Raw genomic sequence first — 17,942 nt, forward strand, 5'->3', positions numbered from 1 at the left:
GTCTGGGAGCCATCCAGAGTTGGCTGAAAAGGAAAAGGAAAGCTTTGTACAACAGCCCAGATGGAGCCAGGGAACCGAGTCCCAACACGAGCAGGGAAGAGGGACTGAGCTCCCAGGGCGCCTCAACACCGAGGCCAGGATGCTTGCTGAGCTGCCTGCCATGCAGGAAGGCCCAGAGTCAGTTTGAGAAGATGAATCCAGATCGCTCCTCAGGAAGGGCCTGGGAGGCCCGTTCTGCATCCCTTGACCCCTCTCCAGTCAAGGGTGGGCGGGAAGAGGAGTAACCTGCAGCCCACCTTCATGCCTTTTCACCAAGGCCCCTGCCCCCCCCCCCCCCAGCCAGGAGAGCCCTCCTGCCTTAAGCTGCCTGGCCAATCGAAGCGGGCCTCTGACTACAACAGGAGGCCTGCCACTGACCGAGCTGGACAAAGGAACAGAGAGTCAGGCTGACCACACTCGTCTGGATGCAAGAGGAAGGGCTGCTGCAGGCAGACCCTCCTCCCCATTATTCCTGAGATTTTACCTGCCCAAAGAATTACCCTGGAGGAAAGGCAGGCTAATCAGAGTGGCTGGCTTGACTGGCTTCAACCATGGTCCCCTGCCAAGGGCCAAAGCCCGGAAAGAGGCCCCTGGCGCTCTGTGGGCAAGCAGCCTTGGGACCCCTCAGGGAGAGGGGCTGCTCTGAGTGTGGAGCTGAGCAGCGAGTGGGGGAGCATGGCAGTGGCACAGATGGAGGAAAGATGATCCCAATGGCGAATTTTATAGAGAAAATCAAAGGGATCAATGGACCCAATTTAACCTAGAGCTAAGCACCCCATGAGGAGGAAGGGAGGGGCTGCTTAGGATGGCCTGTACCCAGGTCTGGGAAACAGCTTGTGGGCAGGAAGGCCTTGAGGGAGTCCTGGTTGCAGCGGTCAAGAGGCTTGGCCTGGCAGCCTTTATCCAACCGGTGCTGTTTCTCTACCAACAGTGCAGTGTTCTTCAATGCTAGTACATTGAAGTTTGCTGGGGAAGAAACCTTTAAGAACGCATCAGTGCCCCATTTCTGAGCCTCCGATGACAACCGAAGTGTTCAAAGGCTCCCAAAGCACAAAGCCGTCTAGTCCTCTCAGCCCCAAACCAAAGGAAGGAAAGCCAGCCTGCAGCAGGCAAGTGGAGGGGAACGCAGCTAGAGCTGAACAGGGGGGGAGGAAGGGTCACTTACTCAGGCCTTTTGATCCCATGTCTCCAGGGATCTCCTGTGGAGTAGTTCCCCGAGTGAGGGCAAGCAAGGAGGAGACAATCACAGAGAAAACATCCATCAGTTGCACATCCTCCGGAGGCTGCTCCAGGATGGTCCCAGCAGCATCCGTGGGGAGCCAGCCCCCTAGCCCCCCCACTTGTTCAAGACGCAATTCCCCTGCTAGCAGAATGGACTTCCCTGAAGCCCCATCTCAAAGTGGGGCGAGTGAGGAACCCCCCCGCCCGATCAGCCATGAGAGTTATTTCCCCCCCCACTGCCCCCCCACAGCTTGGCTCCTCACGGATGTTCTTGGGACCCTTTTCCAGGCCACACCGTACGGCACACGCGGTCCCCCCCCTCCCCCATACTTACGGTCAACATCACTGGTCTCTGCCTCACTCAGGTCCTTGTTCTTGTAGAAGGGGAATTTTCGGGAAAAGAGGTTCTTTTTACGCTTGTCATTGAATGACTGCTGAAGAAGAGAAGGAAAGAGGGGCAAACAAAGGGTGGGTGTCGGACGTCTAGCAGGTCAGGAAGGCCCAGGGCCAGCCAGCAGCCACTGCTCCAGGAGAGGCCAAATTCTACCCTCCAGCATGCAGACCCCCTGCTTCTGCCCAAGTCGGGGGGAGGAGGACAGGGTGGGGACGGGGCTCTGAGGGGGGAGCGGGGGGGCTCAGCCTCCCTCCGGGCTCTGCTCTGTGCCCAGAAATAAAGCCAGTCCCTACGGTGCCCTCCCATCTAAGAGCAAGTGCCCTGGTGCCTTCTGCTAGAGAGGCAGCATGGGTTTCCGAAGAAACCACCCCCGGCCAAAAAAAGAAAGGGGGAGGAGACCAGCCCTCGTTTTCAGTTTGAAGAGCTTGTGGGTTTCCGGAGACCCTGCCTAACTGACTCGGGTCCCAGGGGCCCTCGGGAATGGCTGGGCAAGGCTGCTGGCATGGAGGAGCCCAGGGAGAGCTGCTGGTCTTGGCTGTAACTCTTGAGGGGATCCCAGTGACATAAAGTCCATGTTAGACCCCCAACGATCTGGATGGGCACCGAGGTGGGGAGGGGGCAAGCAAGCAGAATATTCCAACCAGCTGTACTGGACCCTTCCCTGAGTCCCACAGTCATCAACAATGGGTTGGGGGGGGAGGCCTGGAAACACTAAACACTGAAAGCTTCCTGGGCCCCAGTAAATCAGGGGAAGTGTGAATGACTACCTTCACCAACATGCGGGACTTGGTCAGTTAAAATATGCTCAGCTGGTTAACTTTGACCTTCCATTTGGGGTCGGTTAGCTCTAAAGGTAATAGCTTAATGAATTGTGCAAACCCGTAAACGGGTGAATTTGATATCTGAGGGGAGCCTGAGCCCTCCCAAACGGTTACAGGCACAGCTCCTACATAAAACCGGGAAGGGGCACTCCCCCTTCCAGGTTCAGGAAGGTTTGCGTAAATGAACACACATCCCCGTGACAATTCAGGCAACTTTTCATGATTCCCCCCCCCCCCCGATAGAATAAGGGATGGAGTGGAATGAAAACTCCCGCTGCCGTCCTGCCTCCCCCATTTGCAGAAATGAACTGGACAGAAAGCCTCCTTTGCTACAGGGAGAACTATTAAAAGTCGGCTACAATAGCAAAAATAAAATGAAATAAAATATGCCTACAAGTCTTTGCCTGTGGACTTGTGAAAGCCATCAGCCACAAGGCTTTCAGGCTCCCCCCCCCCTTCCTTGGGCAGGAGAGCTTGCTGGTCTTGGGCAGGTGGGTTAAAAGCTCTGGTGAGACAGGGCAGGAAAGGTAATGGGAAGGAAAGGCCGGAGCTGACCAGCCCAGTCTACCCCAACATGTTACTTAGCAGAGGTGACACTGGCCAAGGAAAGAAGCAAGCCTATCTAGCACCAAGCTGTGGCCGACATGGGCCCCAAACGGGGCATTTGTATCACGCTGCAGAAGAGGGAACTCCCCACCACCACACCAAGGAACCGATCAATTTTGCCCCACGTTTTCCCCTGTCTGCTGTGCCCGGTTAGTTTCCCCAAAGATCAGTCCATCATGCACTCCTGATCAAAGCGGGAAAGGGTACTAAGCAGCCATCGGCGACAGCAAGCATGCTCAGCATTTCCAGCAAGATGCCAGGCAAGGGGAACAGGCAGCCATGCTCCCCACAGAAAAGCCACAGCAAGGCAAGGCGCAGAAGGTGGGCATGCAAGCAGGCAGGCAGGCAGGCGGGCAGTTGTCTCTCAATGGCAAGCGTACTTGAGGGTCTCTTCCGGTTCTCATGCATGAGTCTGGTGCAGGGTTAAGGTACAAGAGCCGCGGGCAGCTCGGCTGCAAGGCTGCAGGGCAACCAGGCAGCAGTTCATGCTTCCCTAAAAGAAATGTGACTCCGGACTCCGAGGAGTTCCATAAACAACCAGTTTGCCAAATGAAGGGTTGCCTCAGGATGTTCTGCTCCTTCTAGCCACGGAGAAGGGCAAGACGTTGAGGGGGAGGGGAAAGGGGGATATTAGTGCAGCATAATTGATGCACCCCCGCCCTTCTTGAGATGGGCAGCTACAGAAATCAAATCAATCAATCAGTAAAAATAAACAGTCCTGCAATTATCCCCCCACCCTATTTGACCACTGCTTGGGCAAGCCCTGAGGATTTCCCCAGGTGTCTGCTTGCGCAAGTAATTGCTGGAGGCAGCTACTGGGTCCGTCAGCAAATCTTGGGGGTGTGGGGAGGAAGCAAGCCTCCAGCACCCCAATGCCCTGGGCTGCTGGCCACTAAAGGGCCTGCAGTTGCATCCGCACACAGCTCCTCCTGAGAGCCTCAGGCTCCTCACACTCCACTTCCAGGGTTTATTTTTTCAGGGAGGGAGGGAGGGAGGGAGGGAGGGAGGAAGGAAGGAAGGTTCCCCAAATGGGAAAGAGTAGAGAATGGCCGCAAGGGAATTCAGAGAGCAAACACGATCCACTTGCTCTTCTTCTTCTTCGTCCCCACTCTGGTTGCACGGCCACAAGTCAGCCAAGCCACGTCCCCCACAGGGGGTGGGGGGAGAAACAGAGACGGACAACCAGCAGGGCTAGGCCAGCACATTCCTTCTTCCCAAGAGGCTGAACCAAGCCAAGCCAGAACGGCTCAGGGATCCGTGTAAGCTGAGGCTGAGGTTTTGGGCTCCTTCACCGCCGATTGGTTGAGTCAGCTACCCATTCACTTTGCCTTCCTCGATCCTCAATTTCCCAAAAGAAATCAAATCCTGACCATGAATCACTTGACCCAAAAATGCACACACACAAAAGATCCCAATAGGAAATGGAAGAGCAACGTCCTTATAATTGGGCCAGAGCAGGGAGTATCAGGACAGAAACACGGAGCCAGTGCCAGGTGCATTCCGGGCTGGAAAGGTGATGGGCACAAAAGGGCAAGGAAGGGAGAATGAGGGCACTTGAACCCTGGGGGCTCACCTACAGGCACAGAGACAGAGGCCTGGATTCCTAGATTATACAGAACCTAGATATGATTTCCAAGATGCCCTAAAGGTTTTATTTGGTCTTCCGTGCCTCATCAGGGCAACCCAGATGGACAGTGACTCAGCCAGCCAGGGCAGGTGGGAGATAATTGGCCCTTCAGCTAGCCCCTCAACCTTCCCCAGCCCAGGGTTCAGTAATGGCTCTCTGAAGCCGAGCACCTGCCTCCCTGCCTGAGAGGTGCGGCAGGAAACCTGTGGGCTTGTCATGGAGGAAGGGCCAGGGAGACCTGAATGGAGTGGAGGAGGCATCTCAGAAGGGAACCACTCTGGAAAGCACAGGCGAGGGAGGGGAAGCGCTTTCAGACTTGCAAGGCTGATGTCGGCTCTTAGGCAGACAAAAAGCCCCAACTGTGAGTATTAACACAATCTTTATTGCAAGGTTGCAATAACAGAATCTTGCAACTCTGAAAGTGCCCCTCCCTCCCTTCCCTTTATTTAGAGAGAAGTTATTTAGAGAAATACTTTTACTGTCCCGAAAACTAGACCAAACCTAGGACTTTGTGTCCAATTTTGGACACCACATTTTAAAAGGACACTGATAAAGTGGAAAGTCCCCACAAGAGATCAATCAAGATGAGAAGGCCCTGCACAGAGGGAGTGGTGTACCTTAAGATCTTAGGCCCGTACTCTTCAACATTTTTATAAATGATCTAGATGAGGGGATAGAAGGGGAACTCATCTGCAGACAACACCAAGTCGGGCTGAATTGCTAATACTCTGGAAGACAGACTCAAGATTCAGAAGGATCTTGAGGACTTCCAGTTGGCGCCGCAGCGATTCAGACGGGGAATTAGTGGGGCTCCTCAGAGCCCCGCGAAAACCCCGTCTGTCAACCTGCCGGCGGCAGGTCTGTGGACCTACCCTGTCCTGTAGGGACAGGGGGTTAGAAAGGGACCCCTCGGATGGCTGAGGGGAACGGGCAGGTTCCTCAGGGCTGGAGGATTGCCCTCTGCGCCGGCGGCAGTGGATACAGCAGCCATGGCGGCTGCCCCGAGACCGCAGCAACCGGAACAAAAGGATGTGCAGGAGGAGAAGCGGAGAGTGGAGCAGGGAGTTTTGAAAGCCAGGTGAGTGGACTTCTGCCCAGGCGGGAACTGCCCGTAAATGCTGGATTACAATAAGTGTGTCCCAGCCTTAACAGCAGCTGAGAACTATTGGGGCAAAAAGACTCAAATGAATGGTGGAAGGAAAAGACCTGTTGATGGATAGCATTAATTACTAACTTCTTGGAAATTATCTCACTACAGATTGGTTTTTCTTTTTCTTTTTTTGTGGCTAAATGAGAATGGATTATGTTTGAGAGAGAGGAAAGAGAAGAGGAAATAAATACGCTTTTAAAAGCAAAGACAAAAGACAAACTAGGAGCCCTAGTAGCGCAGCAGACTAACGCACTGTTATTAACGTCAACTGCCTGCAATTACTGCAAGTTCAGTGGAGGAGATAATACTGGAGAATAGTTAAGCCAAACTGTGAACCAGTTAAACACATAGAGATAGAAGTGGTGGAAAATACTGCTGGGAAATAGCTACTTAAATTATGAACCAGCTAAATTCAGACTTAATAGTATTAGAGAACAAGCCTGAAGTAAACAAAATAAAGTATTTTGGGAGTAACAAATTATAGATGGAAATGTTGATTGACTTTGAAATGACTTTAAGAGAGGAGGAAAATATTCTTTGTCAAGATCATGGATACTAGCTGCCATTTAAGAGAAATAGAATATAGATTTGATGTAATGCGTCTTAGGAATGAGGAACATATATGAAATATTGATTGTTAAAATGACAAAGATTTGGAATGGTGTCTATTTGGAAATAATTGTTTAGAATTTTGGGTGATATGGTAGAATGATAAATGTTTAGAATAAGTTTTTTTTCTCTTTCTTTTTTTTAAAGATGTAAATGGATAAAATTTAGAACAAAATTGGTTGAGGGAATGTGAGTAATTGTACCTATTTTATACCGGATCAAACCCTTGCTCTAAAAAGATGTATTTTATGTTGTATGTCTAAAAAAATTCAAAAAAAAAAATTCAAAAAAAAAAAAAGATTCAGAAGGATCTTTGCGGACTTAAGCATTGGGCCCTATTCAACAAAATGCAGTTGGGTGGTGAGAAAAATAAGGTCCTGCACTGAGGCAGGAAAAAACAAATGCATAGATATAGACTAGGCAGCAACTGTGAGAGAGAACCAGGTGCCCTAGTGGACAACCGGCACCTCAGTATGAGCCAGCCATGTGCTGCAAGTGCTAAGAAAGCTAACACAATCCTAGGCAGCCTCCACAGAGGGACAGCATCAAGAGCACGAGAAGCGATAGCACTGCTTCAGACGGCAGTAGTAAGGACACACTTGGAACACAGCGTCCAGTTCTGATCGCTTAGAAAAAAGATGCCAGGACCCTAGAAAGTGTTTAGAGAAGCGCAACAAAGATAGGGGCGGGAAATGATAAAGGGTCTGGAGGCTAAACCATACAATGAACAGCTGAGGTAACTAGGTATATCCAGTCTAAAGGAAGCCCAGGAGGGTTAGGGTGACCGCCATCTTTCAGTATTGGAGGGGCTGTCCCAGACAAGAAGCAATGGGTGGAAGCTCATTAGGGGGAGGTTCAACCTGGAACTTAGGAGAAATTTTCTGCGGGTGAGAATAACTAATCAATGGAACAGCTGAACCTCGTGGAGTTGTGGGGGCTCCATCACTGAAGTTTTTAAGAAGAGACTGGATATCCATTTGTCCGGAATGGAATAAGGTCTCCTGACTTGAGCAGGGGGTTGGACTAGAAGACCTCCGAAGTCCCTTCCAGCCCGATGGTTTTAAGTAATTGAAGGTTGTCATATACCAGTAGTAGAATGTCTATGGAGCTTCTCAGTCATACAGGTCACAGTTGTCCCAAAAGGTGCTTTTTCAAGAGGCAACTGGACTTTCTGGTTTTTCTTTAAGGACGTTTCACTTCTCATCCAAGAAGCTTCTTCAGAGCTAGTGCTGACCCTAACCCTAACCTCTGGGTCATATAGTAGAAGTAACAGAACTGCTGTTATTCCAATGATAGGGCAAAAAATTCTAAGCAGCCTCACACCTGAAGCACCTCCTCCCCCAATTGTCCCCCATCAGAATTTAACAAGAACAAATATCTAGATATTCCTCAATGCTTCTATCATTCACCAAACCTCTGATTATGTGGGATATATTTTTTCTTCAAATTTCCCTTTGGCAGTGACTCTGCCCTAAAATGGCTTCTCCAGCAGAGTGACTTCAGGCATTAAAATGGCAATCATTAATCGAAACTCACCCCTTTGTCGCCTCTTGCTTTAGAATTAAACTTCACCGTCTTTAACCGAGCTCGTTCCTTCTTCTCCACTCTGCAAGGAAAATGCAAGAGAAAACCTATGAGGGTCTGCGGCTCTGAACTTTTCCTTTCCAGGATAGGAGGGAGGGAGGGAGGGAGGGAGGGAGGGAGGGAGGGAGGGAGGGAGAGAGAGAGAGAGAGAGAGAGAGAGAGAGAGAGAGAGAGAGAGAGAGAATAATGAAAGAATCAAGCAGCAGTTGATAAATGCACCTGCCAGAAGCATCACCTTGTGCAATAAAAGTGGCAAAACGCACACATGCATTTGCCTGATTCTGGGCTGCTCACAAAATAGCAGAAGGAGCACAATACACAACAGATGGTGAGGCAAATGGGAAATGTGGCCAAACGCATCCAGAAAGGGACTCAATCCCCCCTCCACCCCAGATCAAGGCCAGGGAGAACAGACAGGCCTTCCAGAGCCCAATCAGGAGGGGAGCGGGCCCTTAGCATTACACCCCATGGAAACAAAGATTTGCTTGGTTAGTGAAAGGGAGTTCATTCCATTCACCTCCATGGGTCCCTGGGACTAGGAGCTTGGTCACCAGCTTGGTCACCTGGCTGGTCAAAGCCCCTCAGGGGTCACACATGGCTGGATCCATGCTGTGGTGAATGTGTCTTAGAGTCTGCAGAGTCATAGAGTCTGCAAAGCCATTGCTGGATCCATCACAACTGTACAACTTGCATTCAAACTTCCCTTTTTAGGGAAGATGGCCGAGAAGGGAGTCTTCAGCTCCCCTGAATCCCGGAGGAAACAGATTACTGTATTTTTCGGAGTGTAAGACGCACCTTTTTACTCCCAAAAAGAGGGTGAAAATATGGCTGCGTCTTATACACCAAATGTTGCATCAGCCATACCTGTGGGGAGGGATGAGGGAGTTGGTGCAATGGCGGCAACAATGGGTGGCAATAGGCAGCTGATTGGCGGTATTCTGAGATCCAACCACCAATCAGAAAGGTGAAAATCAGAGGAACCAGAAGCGTCGCGGCGATACTGGCTGGGCAATAGCGAAGCTCCGATGAGCTTCGCGAAAATCCAGCCAGACAAACCACTGTCAGGGGGGGTCTTCGGACCAGAACCATCTTGGAGGGACGGGGGAAAGAGAGAGGTGTCTCAAAAGACCAAAGAGGAGCAGGCAAGCTCCTCGGAAGGTCGGAGACAGCTCTTTGACCCGACGGTGGAGGAGGCAGCCATTATATCCGCTACAAGCTGGGGCAACCGGATTAAAATGTGAGCAGGAATGGAGAATGAACAGAGTATTGTTACCGGGTGAGTAATTGGCCAATTCACAGGTAAGAAGAAAAAACTGTTAAAAGCTTGAAAGAAGTCCCAACGACTAATTAGCGGCTAATTGGCACTCAGGAAATTAAGCGAAGGAAAAAAAGAACTTTAAAACTAAAACTAAAGCCTTAAAAGGAACCTTTCACCGGGACTTAAAACTGGATTTCAATAAAATTAAAACAAGACAAGAAAAAAGGAGATAGAGACGTATTCTTTAAACACAAAAGTATTTAATTCGGAGAAGAGGAAATAATCATTTTTGTGGAATTACAAATGGATATTTTGTGGCTGGAGGATTTGTGAATTGGAGAGAGACATCTGCTGGTGGAAAGAAAGTATCATACTAAGCTTATTCATATCATCGTGAGAAAGTTCTGAAAGTACCGTAAGAGTGTTTTGTTTATACTAACTAGAACATGATTGCAAGAGGAGCGGAGAGAACAAAGACTGAAATTGGAACGGCTCAAACGAATGTTTGAATTGGACACTATCTGAAAAGAAAAAAAAGAAAAAAGAAAAAAGAGACACTACATGGACTTTGAATTTGAATTATATGCAAAGGAATAATAAACTTAAAAATCCTTGCCTTTTAAATTGATAGCATGGAGAATTGGGAAGGAAATAAATGGAAATAAAGATATAGATGATTACATTGGGATTAACAGTGACAGAATAAAAAGATGATTATACTGGGATTAACAGTGACAGAATAAAAAAGTTGATTACACTGGGATTAATAGTGATAGAATAAAAATGGATAAGGGGGAATACATCTCAAAAAGGAAGAGAAGAGAAAGAAATGGGGAAGAAAAAAGAGGAGAAGAAGGCAAGGGAATGGGAGAAAGGGAGGAAAGTGTCAAGAAATGGAATTGTGGAGAAATCGAAAGAAAATAGTTAGGAGATAGTAAAAAGGAATTTAAAAGATGAATATGCTAATTGAAGAGAAGGATGTTAACTCTAGAAATTATATGTAAAAAGCAATTTAGAAGGAAGATGCAGATTATTGTAAAAGGGATATAAGTAAAGATAAAATGAAATGTGAGTAAGTAAAAAAGAAAAAATACACTATTTAATGTAAAATAGATCAGTAGATGCGAAAGACAGAATGGATTATATATTTTGTTGTTGGAAGATGTACAAATTCGTGAGAAATAATAGTAACAAAAGAATTAATTGAAATTAAGGGGGAAAATTGAAATGTAAAATTGAATAAAATGGAAATGTTAAATAAATGATGCAAGTAAGAATAAAACAATACATGTAAGAAATAAAATAGAAGAAAGATATTGTTAAGGGTTGGAAGGTTATACTAGCAAAGGATTTAAGATAAAAATGGAATAAGTTAAAATACATTGTTAATAATTAAAAGATAAAGGGAATTTTGAGAAAATAAATGAAAGAAAAGTCGGGATTGCCTGGACACCATAGTGGAAAATAGAAAATAAATACAGCAATAGAGAGAAACGAAAGAGGAGTAGAGGGATGGAAGGGAGGAAAAAGGAGAGAGAGGAATGGGAAGAAAGGAAAGAGGGGAGGAAGGAAGGGAGGGGAAATAAGAGTAGGAGAGACGGTTAGAAAGGGAGAAAGAGGAGGAGAGGGAGAAAGGAAGGGGAAGTAGAGAAGGAGTAGGAGAAGAGGGAAAAAGAAAGTAGAAAGGAAAGAAGGGAGGGAGATGGAAGAGATTGAGAAGAAAGATTGCTGTACAATAAAAAAGATGAAATGGAAGAAAGGCACTCCCGAACATGCATAAATGCACTAGGATAAAGAATGAGATAATAAAAAATAAAAGACAATAAATGAGTTAAAACAGAAAAATTAGAATTTGAGGGCGAATAAAGATGTTGTTTATACAAATAAGCATAGAAGTTTTAAGACATGATCAAAAAATGGAAAAAGGAAATTTTGGCAAAAATTGTAACTGAGTAAAATGTATTTGAATATGTTAAATTGTATATGTTATGATATGGCTAAAACTCTGTTCATAAAATATGTGGGGGGAAATGGGGGGGAATCAATAAAACTGGATTCAAAAAAAAAAGGTGAAAATCAAGCGGTTCTGGGGAACCGTTTGGTATAAATTGAGAACTGCCGCCTCGCCGCCGCCCCTGCTCCTGACCTGCTGCCCCTGCTCCTGATCTGCCGCTGCCCGCCTGAGCCGCCGCCCCCCATTGCCACTGCCCACCACTGCCCGGGGAAGCCTGCCTCACCTGTTGCCGGGCCGCCACCGCTTGAGGAGCCATCCCCCCTATCACTGCCATCCGGGGAAGCCTGCCGCCACCTAAGGAGCCACCTGCGGAGCTGGCCCCCCCATCTCCACTGCCTCTACTTTCTCTACTGTCACCATGTCTGGCAGATTGGCTAGTAGCTGCCCATCCATCTGCATCTGGAAGCCCCACGGGACTCCTGCCCTCTTACTTCAACAACTTTCTGTGGAATCTCCCACCTGGACTTGGGAGGGCCCATGTTCTGTACACACCGCTGGCTACTTGGCTCTGCCACTCAGCATATGCTTAGCCAGCATGGCCAACATCATGGCGAGATAACACTTTTCTCGGGCTCCCAAGAAAACATTGATATTGAAGCCGTTTGGGGGTCTTTATTAACCGAAACTGTCTCGGAGGGACAGTGAGCATGAGAGGCACGGACTGGCTAACACAAGGAAATCACAAATTCCCTGGTTAGTCAGAAGCAGCTTTTCAATCAGACGACTGAGAAAGCAGCCAGTGAATAGTGGAAGCGGAGAAGTAACAGACGTGGAATCATCTGGATGAGAAGCCGGTTTTTTTATTTTATGTTTCTTTTCATAAATCCCGGGAAAAATCTAGAAGAAAAGTAAATGGTACAAAGAGAGGAGGGGAGAGTGGGGCGTGTGTCAGCTCTCCACTTCCAGTAGCTTAGTGGCGAAGAAAGTGGATTGGCCCAAGCAGAAGAAATGAATTGAATGAATTAGTAAAACTGATTTGGGAAACAAGAAAATAAGAGCAGGAAGCCTAATTACTACTTCCGGCGTGTCCCAAGATGGCGGCGGTCGGCTGAGCTCCGCGGAGGAGATGGAGAGGTCGCTGGTGTCAGGAGTCTTCGGGAGCCGCTTTAACTATCTCCGGCTCCAGTCCCAATGAGGGGAATGCCCGCCCTGCCTGCTGAGGGCTTTTTCGCCCTCCGGAATATCAGGGCAGGGCGGGACGCGCTGTTTGAAGCCGCCGCGGGAGATGGGGTGGCGGCCTGTTAAAAACAGCTGTTTCCGGCTTGTCAGCGCCGGGAGGAGTGGAAGCCGGAGTGTTCGGCGGCGGTCGGCGTTGCTATGCGGCGGCGGCGGCTTGGAGGTGCCCTTCATCCCCTCGCCCCTCACGGATCTCTGGGACGCTCTCCTGACGTTTTTCGGGGGTCCTGGAGGCGCCATGGGGAGCCCAGGGTGCCGGTTGCGAGCCGGCCGCGGCGGTGGTGGCGGCGGCGGCAGCAGAAGGCAATGGCAGCCACGGATCATCCAGCTGAGAAAAGAACTTGCAACAGGTGGATGGGGGAATACAGACAGCCTTGCCTTGCCCTCAGGATTACCATCTGCTCTTTTTTGAGCCTTGACCCCTGTTATCCGGGGTTTGTTTGTCATCAGAGCTGAGACTGGGGATTTGGGGGAGTCTTGGGACAGGAGAGGCGGGAGGCTGACCAGGGCTCTATCGGTCGCCTCGGGTGGCTTCTCCTTCCCCCCCCCTTCTTCCCCCAGATATGTGTGGGTGTTGGCCTTTGATGGCCACCCACCCTTGGACTTGGACTGGGTTTTTTGTCTGCTATCCCTACTCTCGCCCCAGGGAAGAACTTGTGCCTGTGGGATTATCATCACCGTCTTTAATAACTTTACAAATTGCTGGCTTCTTGTGCGACCCTGAACTGGAGGAGAACTGGGCAAAATGGTGTGCAGGTGCTGAGGGGGCTGTTTGTCATCCGCCAGATGAAAGGATGGACTATTGTGACTTTATTGTCGGTGTCATCAGCCCCAGTCACTGTGAGAGGGTGACTGGGATAATTATCCTCCAGACGTGGGGGGATGTCACTGGCCCCTTTCACTGTCGTGAGAGGGCAGTGAACCAGCTCCTGATATGAAGATCTACTTTGACCCAGTATTATTGGACGATCTGGTGAAGCCCTGACCAGTTGACTCTCCATCTCTGTTTTGTGCGATGTTTACGGCTGCTGACCTGCTTGCGCTGCGAGACTCCCCCCTCTCGCAGGTTTGGCCCTCCTCACTATCGAGGGCCTACCTTGATGACGGATTTTGGAATCCCGAGAGGTGGCATGCGGCGAGGAGGGGGTTGTGGGGTTTTTTGGGGAAATTTTTAGATAAGGTTTTAAAGGTTTCTGGGAGGGGGGTGGGTTCGGTGGGTTTGGGGGAGAACCTGTCTGGGAGGAGGCCAGAGCCGGCTGAAGAGCACGGCACTAGAGATGTGGGAACCGGGGTCAAGGAGGGGGTTAGAGCTTGTGTTATGGATGGTCATTACATCAGTACTGTGGGTGGGAGGGGCAGATATGGTGGGAGCAGGGGGCCACATCAGGTTGTGGGAGCGCGCGCCCACTGGCTCCAAGCGGTGGCACGCTCCGGCCTCCAATGCTCCCCTCGTTCCTCAGGTTGCACAGACCCTCAGGCCCTGGGCCTTCGGCTGATGCTGTGCAACGCCCGGTCCGTGGTAAATAAAGCCCCCCTCATCTTGTTCAGGAGGGGGGAGCGGATCTGGCGGGTATTACGGAGACCTGGTTGGGCCAAGAGGGGGGGGTCCCCCTCATTGAGATGTGCCCACCCGGTTTCCACGCATTCCATCAGCCGAGGACACAGGGGAGGGGCGGGGGGGGTGGCGGTTGTTATTAGAGAGGGTCTTGGTCCGAGGGAGGTCACTGTTCCTCAGACGGCTGGTTGTGAGTCCCTCCTTGTGAAGTGGGGTCATGGGGTGCAGATGGGTGTGCTGATTACGTACCTGGCTCCCTGCCACGTGACGGCAGCCCTGCCCGAGCTGCTCAACGTTATAGCCGCGGTGGCGGTTGACACCCCCAGGCTTATGGTCATGGGGGATTTTAACCTGCCATCCGTCGGTGAGGCGTCTGAGGTGGCTCGGGAGTTCATGGCTTCCATGACGGCCATGGACCTGACCCAGTTAGTTCATGGCCCTACTCACACGGGGGGAAACACGCTAGACCTGGTTTTTGTCTCTGGTCAGTGGTTGAGTGATCTTGAGATAGGGGATATAGTGATCAAGCCCTTGTCATGGTCAGATCACTCCCTCCTTCGCTTTGACCTTCGAACCGCCGCACCCCGCCGCAGGGAGGCGGAACCATTGAGGTGGTACCGCCCCAGGCGCCTGATGGATCCTGATAGGTTCCAGACGGAACTTGGGCCATTTCCTGAGACTCTGGCACACGGCTCGACTGAGGAGCTGGTGGCCGCCTGGGATAGGGCGGCCGCTGGAGCTTTGGATCGGGTCGTGCCTTTGCGGCCTCTGACCCGGCGTCGATCTCGCCTGGCTCCTTGGTTCACTGAGGAGCTGAGGGAGATGAAGCGCCGGAAAAGACGCCTGGAGAGTGGTTGGAGGGCCAGCCATTCTGAATCTGACCGAACACTGGTAAGGTCTCATACTAAGACCTACCTGGTGGCGATAAAAGTGGCGAAGTATAACTATTTTGCCACTCTTATTGCGTCATCAGATAATCGCCCGGCCGCCCTGTTTAGGGTGACCCGCTCCCTGCTCCACCAGGAAGCGCGGGAGGACCCCTTGGAGGGTAGAGCCGAGGATTTTGTACAGTATCTGTATGACAAAATCGCTCAGATTCGGGATCATCTGGACTCTGACTGGGTAGATTCAGCGGGGAGGACAGAGGCAGGTCTTGTGAGTATTATCTGGGAAGAGTTTGATTCTGTGACGCCCGAAGACGTGGACAGGATACTGGGTAGACTGAGCGCAGCCACATGTTTACTGGATCCGTGTCCCTCCTGGTTGGTGCTGGCCTCTCGGGAGGTTACACGAGGCTGGCTCCAGGGGATTATAAATGCTTCCTTGAGTGAGGGTGTCTTCCCTGCCGCCTTGAAAGAGGCGGTGGTGAGGCCTCTCCTCAAGAAACCTTCCCTGGACCCGGCAGTGTTGGCAAATTATCGTCCAGTCTCCAACCTTCGCTTCGTTGCGAAGGTTGTTGAGAGTGTGGTAGCGCGACAGCTCCCCCAGTACCTGGATGAATTGTCGTATCTGGATCCGTTCCAGTCGGGCTTCAGGCCTGGGTACAGCACGGAAACGGCATTGGTCGCGTTGGTTGATGATCTCTGGAGGGCTCGGGACAGGGGTTGTTCCTCTGTCCTGGTCCTATTAGACCTCTCAGCGGCTTTTGATACCATCGGCCATGGTATCATGCTGCACCGGCTAGAGGAGTTAGGGGTGGGGGCACCGTCTTACGGTGGTTCTCCTCCTTTCTCTCTGACCGGTCGCAGTCTGTGTTGACAGGGGGGCAGAGGTCGACCCCGAGGCCCCTTGTACGTGGGGTGCCACAAGGGTCGGTCCTCTCGCCCCTTCTGTTCAACATTTATGTGAAGCCGCTGGGTGAGATCATCCGTGGTTTCGGGGTGAAGTACCACCAGTACACTGATGATACTCAGCTGTACATCTCCACCCCGGACCACCCCAACGATGCCCTTGAAGTGATGTCCCGGTGCCTGAAGGCCGTGCGGATCTGGATGGGGAGAAACAGACTCAGGCTCAACCCATCCAAGACCGAGTGGCTGTGGTTTCCGACATCCCGATATAGTCAGTTGGTGCCATCACTGACTATTGGGGGCGAGTCACTGGCCCCCACGGAGAGGGTTCGCAACTTGGGTGTCCTCCTGGACTCACGGCTGTCTTTAGAAGAGCACATGACGGACGTGGCCAGGGGGACTTTTTATCAGGTTCGCCTGATTCGCCAGTTGCGTCCCTTTCTGGATCGGGACTCGTTAAATACAGTCACTCATGCTCTCGTTACTTCCCGCTTGGACTACTGCAATGCTCTCTACATGGGGCTCCCCTTGAGGAGCACCCGGAGGCTCCAGCTGGTCCAGAATGCGGCCGAGCGACGTGGCGCTCCCATGTGACCCCCCTCCTGCGCGAGCTGCACTGGCTCCTGGTGGTCTTCCGGGTGCGCTTCAAGGTTTTGGTTACCACCTTTAGAGCGCTCCATGGCATCGGACCGGGGTATCTACGAGACCGCCTTCTGCTACCAATAGCCTCTCACCGACCAGTACGCTCCCATAGAGAGGGGCTCCTCAGGGTGCCGTCGGCCAAACAGTGTCGACTGGCGGCCCCCAGGGGGAGAGCCTTCTCTGTGGGGGCACCTACCATCTGGAACGAGCTCCCCCCAGAGATACGGAAGATCCCGGACCTGCGCCCGTTTCGCCGTGCTCTGAAAACTTTTCTATTTCAGCAAGCTGGCCTGGCCTAACTCCCATTTTTTAAATTTTTTAAATTTTTTAATTTGTGATTTTATAAATTGGGTGTTTTAATCTGTGTTTCGGCCGAAATATTTAATAATTTTAAGGGATTTTTAATATTTGTATTATCTGTATTTTATCTTGGCTGTTCACCGCCCTGAGTCCTTCGGGAGTAGGGCGGTATAGAAACTTGATTAATAAATAAATAAATAAATAAATAATTGAATATTTTTAAATTTTAGACTTTTGGATTTTTACTAAATGAAATGGAATTGAGTTGAAATGATTGTATGAATTATAGTTATAAAACCTTTCCTATTTTCCCTGAGTGAAAGTGAATTGCAGCGCCACCTAGAAACACCAGCAAAAAGACATTGTTTTGAACAAATTGAATGAGAGAACTGGTCTTGAGATTGTAGGTTGGACTGATAAGAAACAGCTGTGTCTGGCAAAGAGCTGAATATTGAGACTGTTATTTCTAACACAAACCAGAATAGTGCTCCTTTTGAGGTTGTGAATAAGCAGAAGTAATAACAAGACTGTTGATACTATATAAACAGCCTTGACTGTGAGAGCTTTTTCTTTTTTTTCCTGGTTTGGGACTTTATCACTATTTGATCACTCTTAGTGATCCTTTTTTCTTTGACTATTTTTATTGATTTTTGTGGACCAAGAGTGTGAATTGTGCTTTTTCTTTTAGGTCTTTTTTCCCTCTTTTTTTCCCTCTTCTTTTTCTTTGCTTTGCATAGGACTTTTTCATTTTTGGTCGTTGTTGTTTTTTCCTTCCTTTTTTAGCTAGTTGGTTTTTTGGATGTTTGAACTTCTTTAGTACATAAACATTTGGATTAAGGTAAGAACAACCTGAAGAACTTGAAGTTTTGGATTTTTTGACCCTTTTTTGGCTTTGTTTTTGGGTTTGTTTGTTTTTTTTCTCTTCTCCTTTTTCTTTTTTGTTTTTGTTTTTGGATTGGTGGAGTTTTTTGGTTTTTATTTTTAGCTAATCCATCCAACAGGGTGGATTAGGTATTTGGATTATAAATTAAAGTCGTATTTGGATTATAAACCCAGTGGATTATAATATACAAGAAGTGACAAGATGAAGAAGACAACAGCACAGTTACCTTCCACAACATCAACTTCAAGCCCTGTGATTCAGAGGACATTGGAC

At 49.6% G+C, this 17,942-nt stretch overlaps 1 protein-coding gene across 38 annotated transcripts in view; it reads right to left on the bottom strand.

Annotated features, from left to right (window-relative positions):
* The window catches only part of DLG1 (discs large MAGUK scaffold protein 1), a 112,856-nt gene that overhangs the window by 22,143 nt on the left and 72,771 nt on the right, over positions 1-17,942 (bottom strand). For 16 of the 38 annotated variants that reach the window (XM_034424602.3, XM_034424601.3, XM_087871972.1 and 13 more), the window contains 2 exons: positions 8,004-8,073; positions 1,595-1,694 (listed from right to left, as the gene is read on the bottom strand). In XM_034424602.3, the coding sequence (XP_034280493.2) occupies positions 1,595-1,694; positions 8,004-8,073 (170 nt within the window). Of the gene's footprint in view, positions 1-1,204; positions 1,239-1,594; positions 1,695-8,003; positions 8,074-17,942 lie in introns of all 38 variants that reach the window. The other 22 variants (XM_034424609.3, XM_034424606.3, XM_087871974.1 and 19 more) reach the window with 2 other exon arrangements.

This window comes from Pantherophis guttatus, chromosome 6 (genome assembly GCF_059756535.1).
Source record: "Pantherophis guttatus breed Tessera chromosome 6, ASM5975653v1, whole genome shotgun sequence".
NCBI classification, from domain to species: domain Eukaryota; kingdom Metazoa; phylum Chordata; class Lepidosauria; order Squamata; family Colubridae; genus Pantherophis; species Pantherophis guttatus.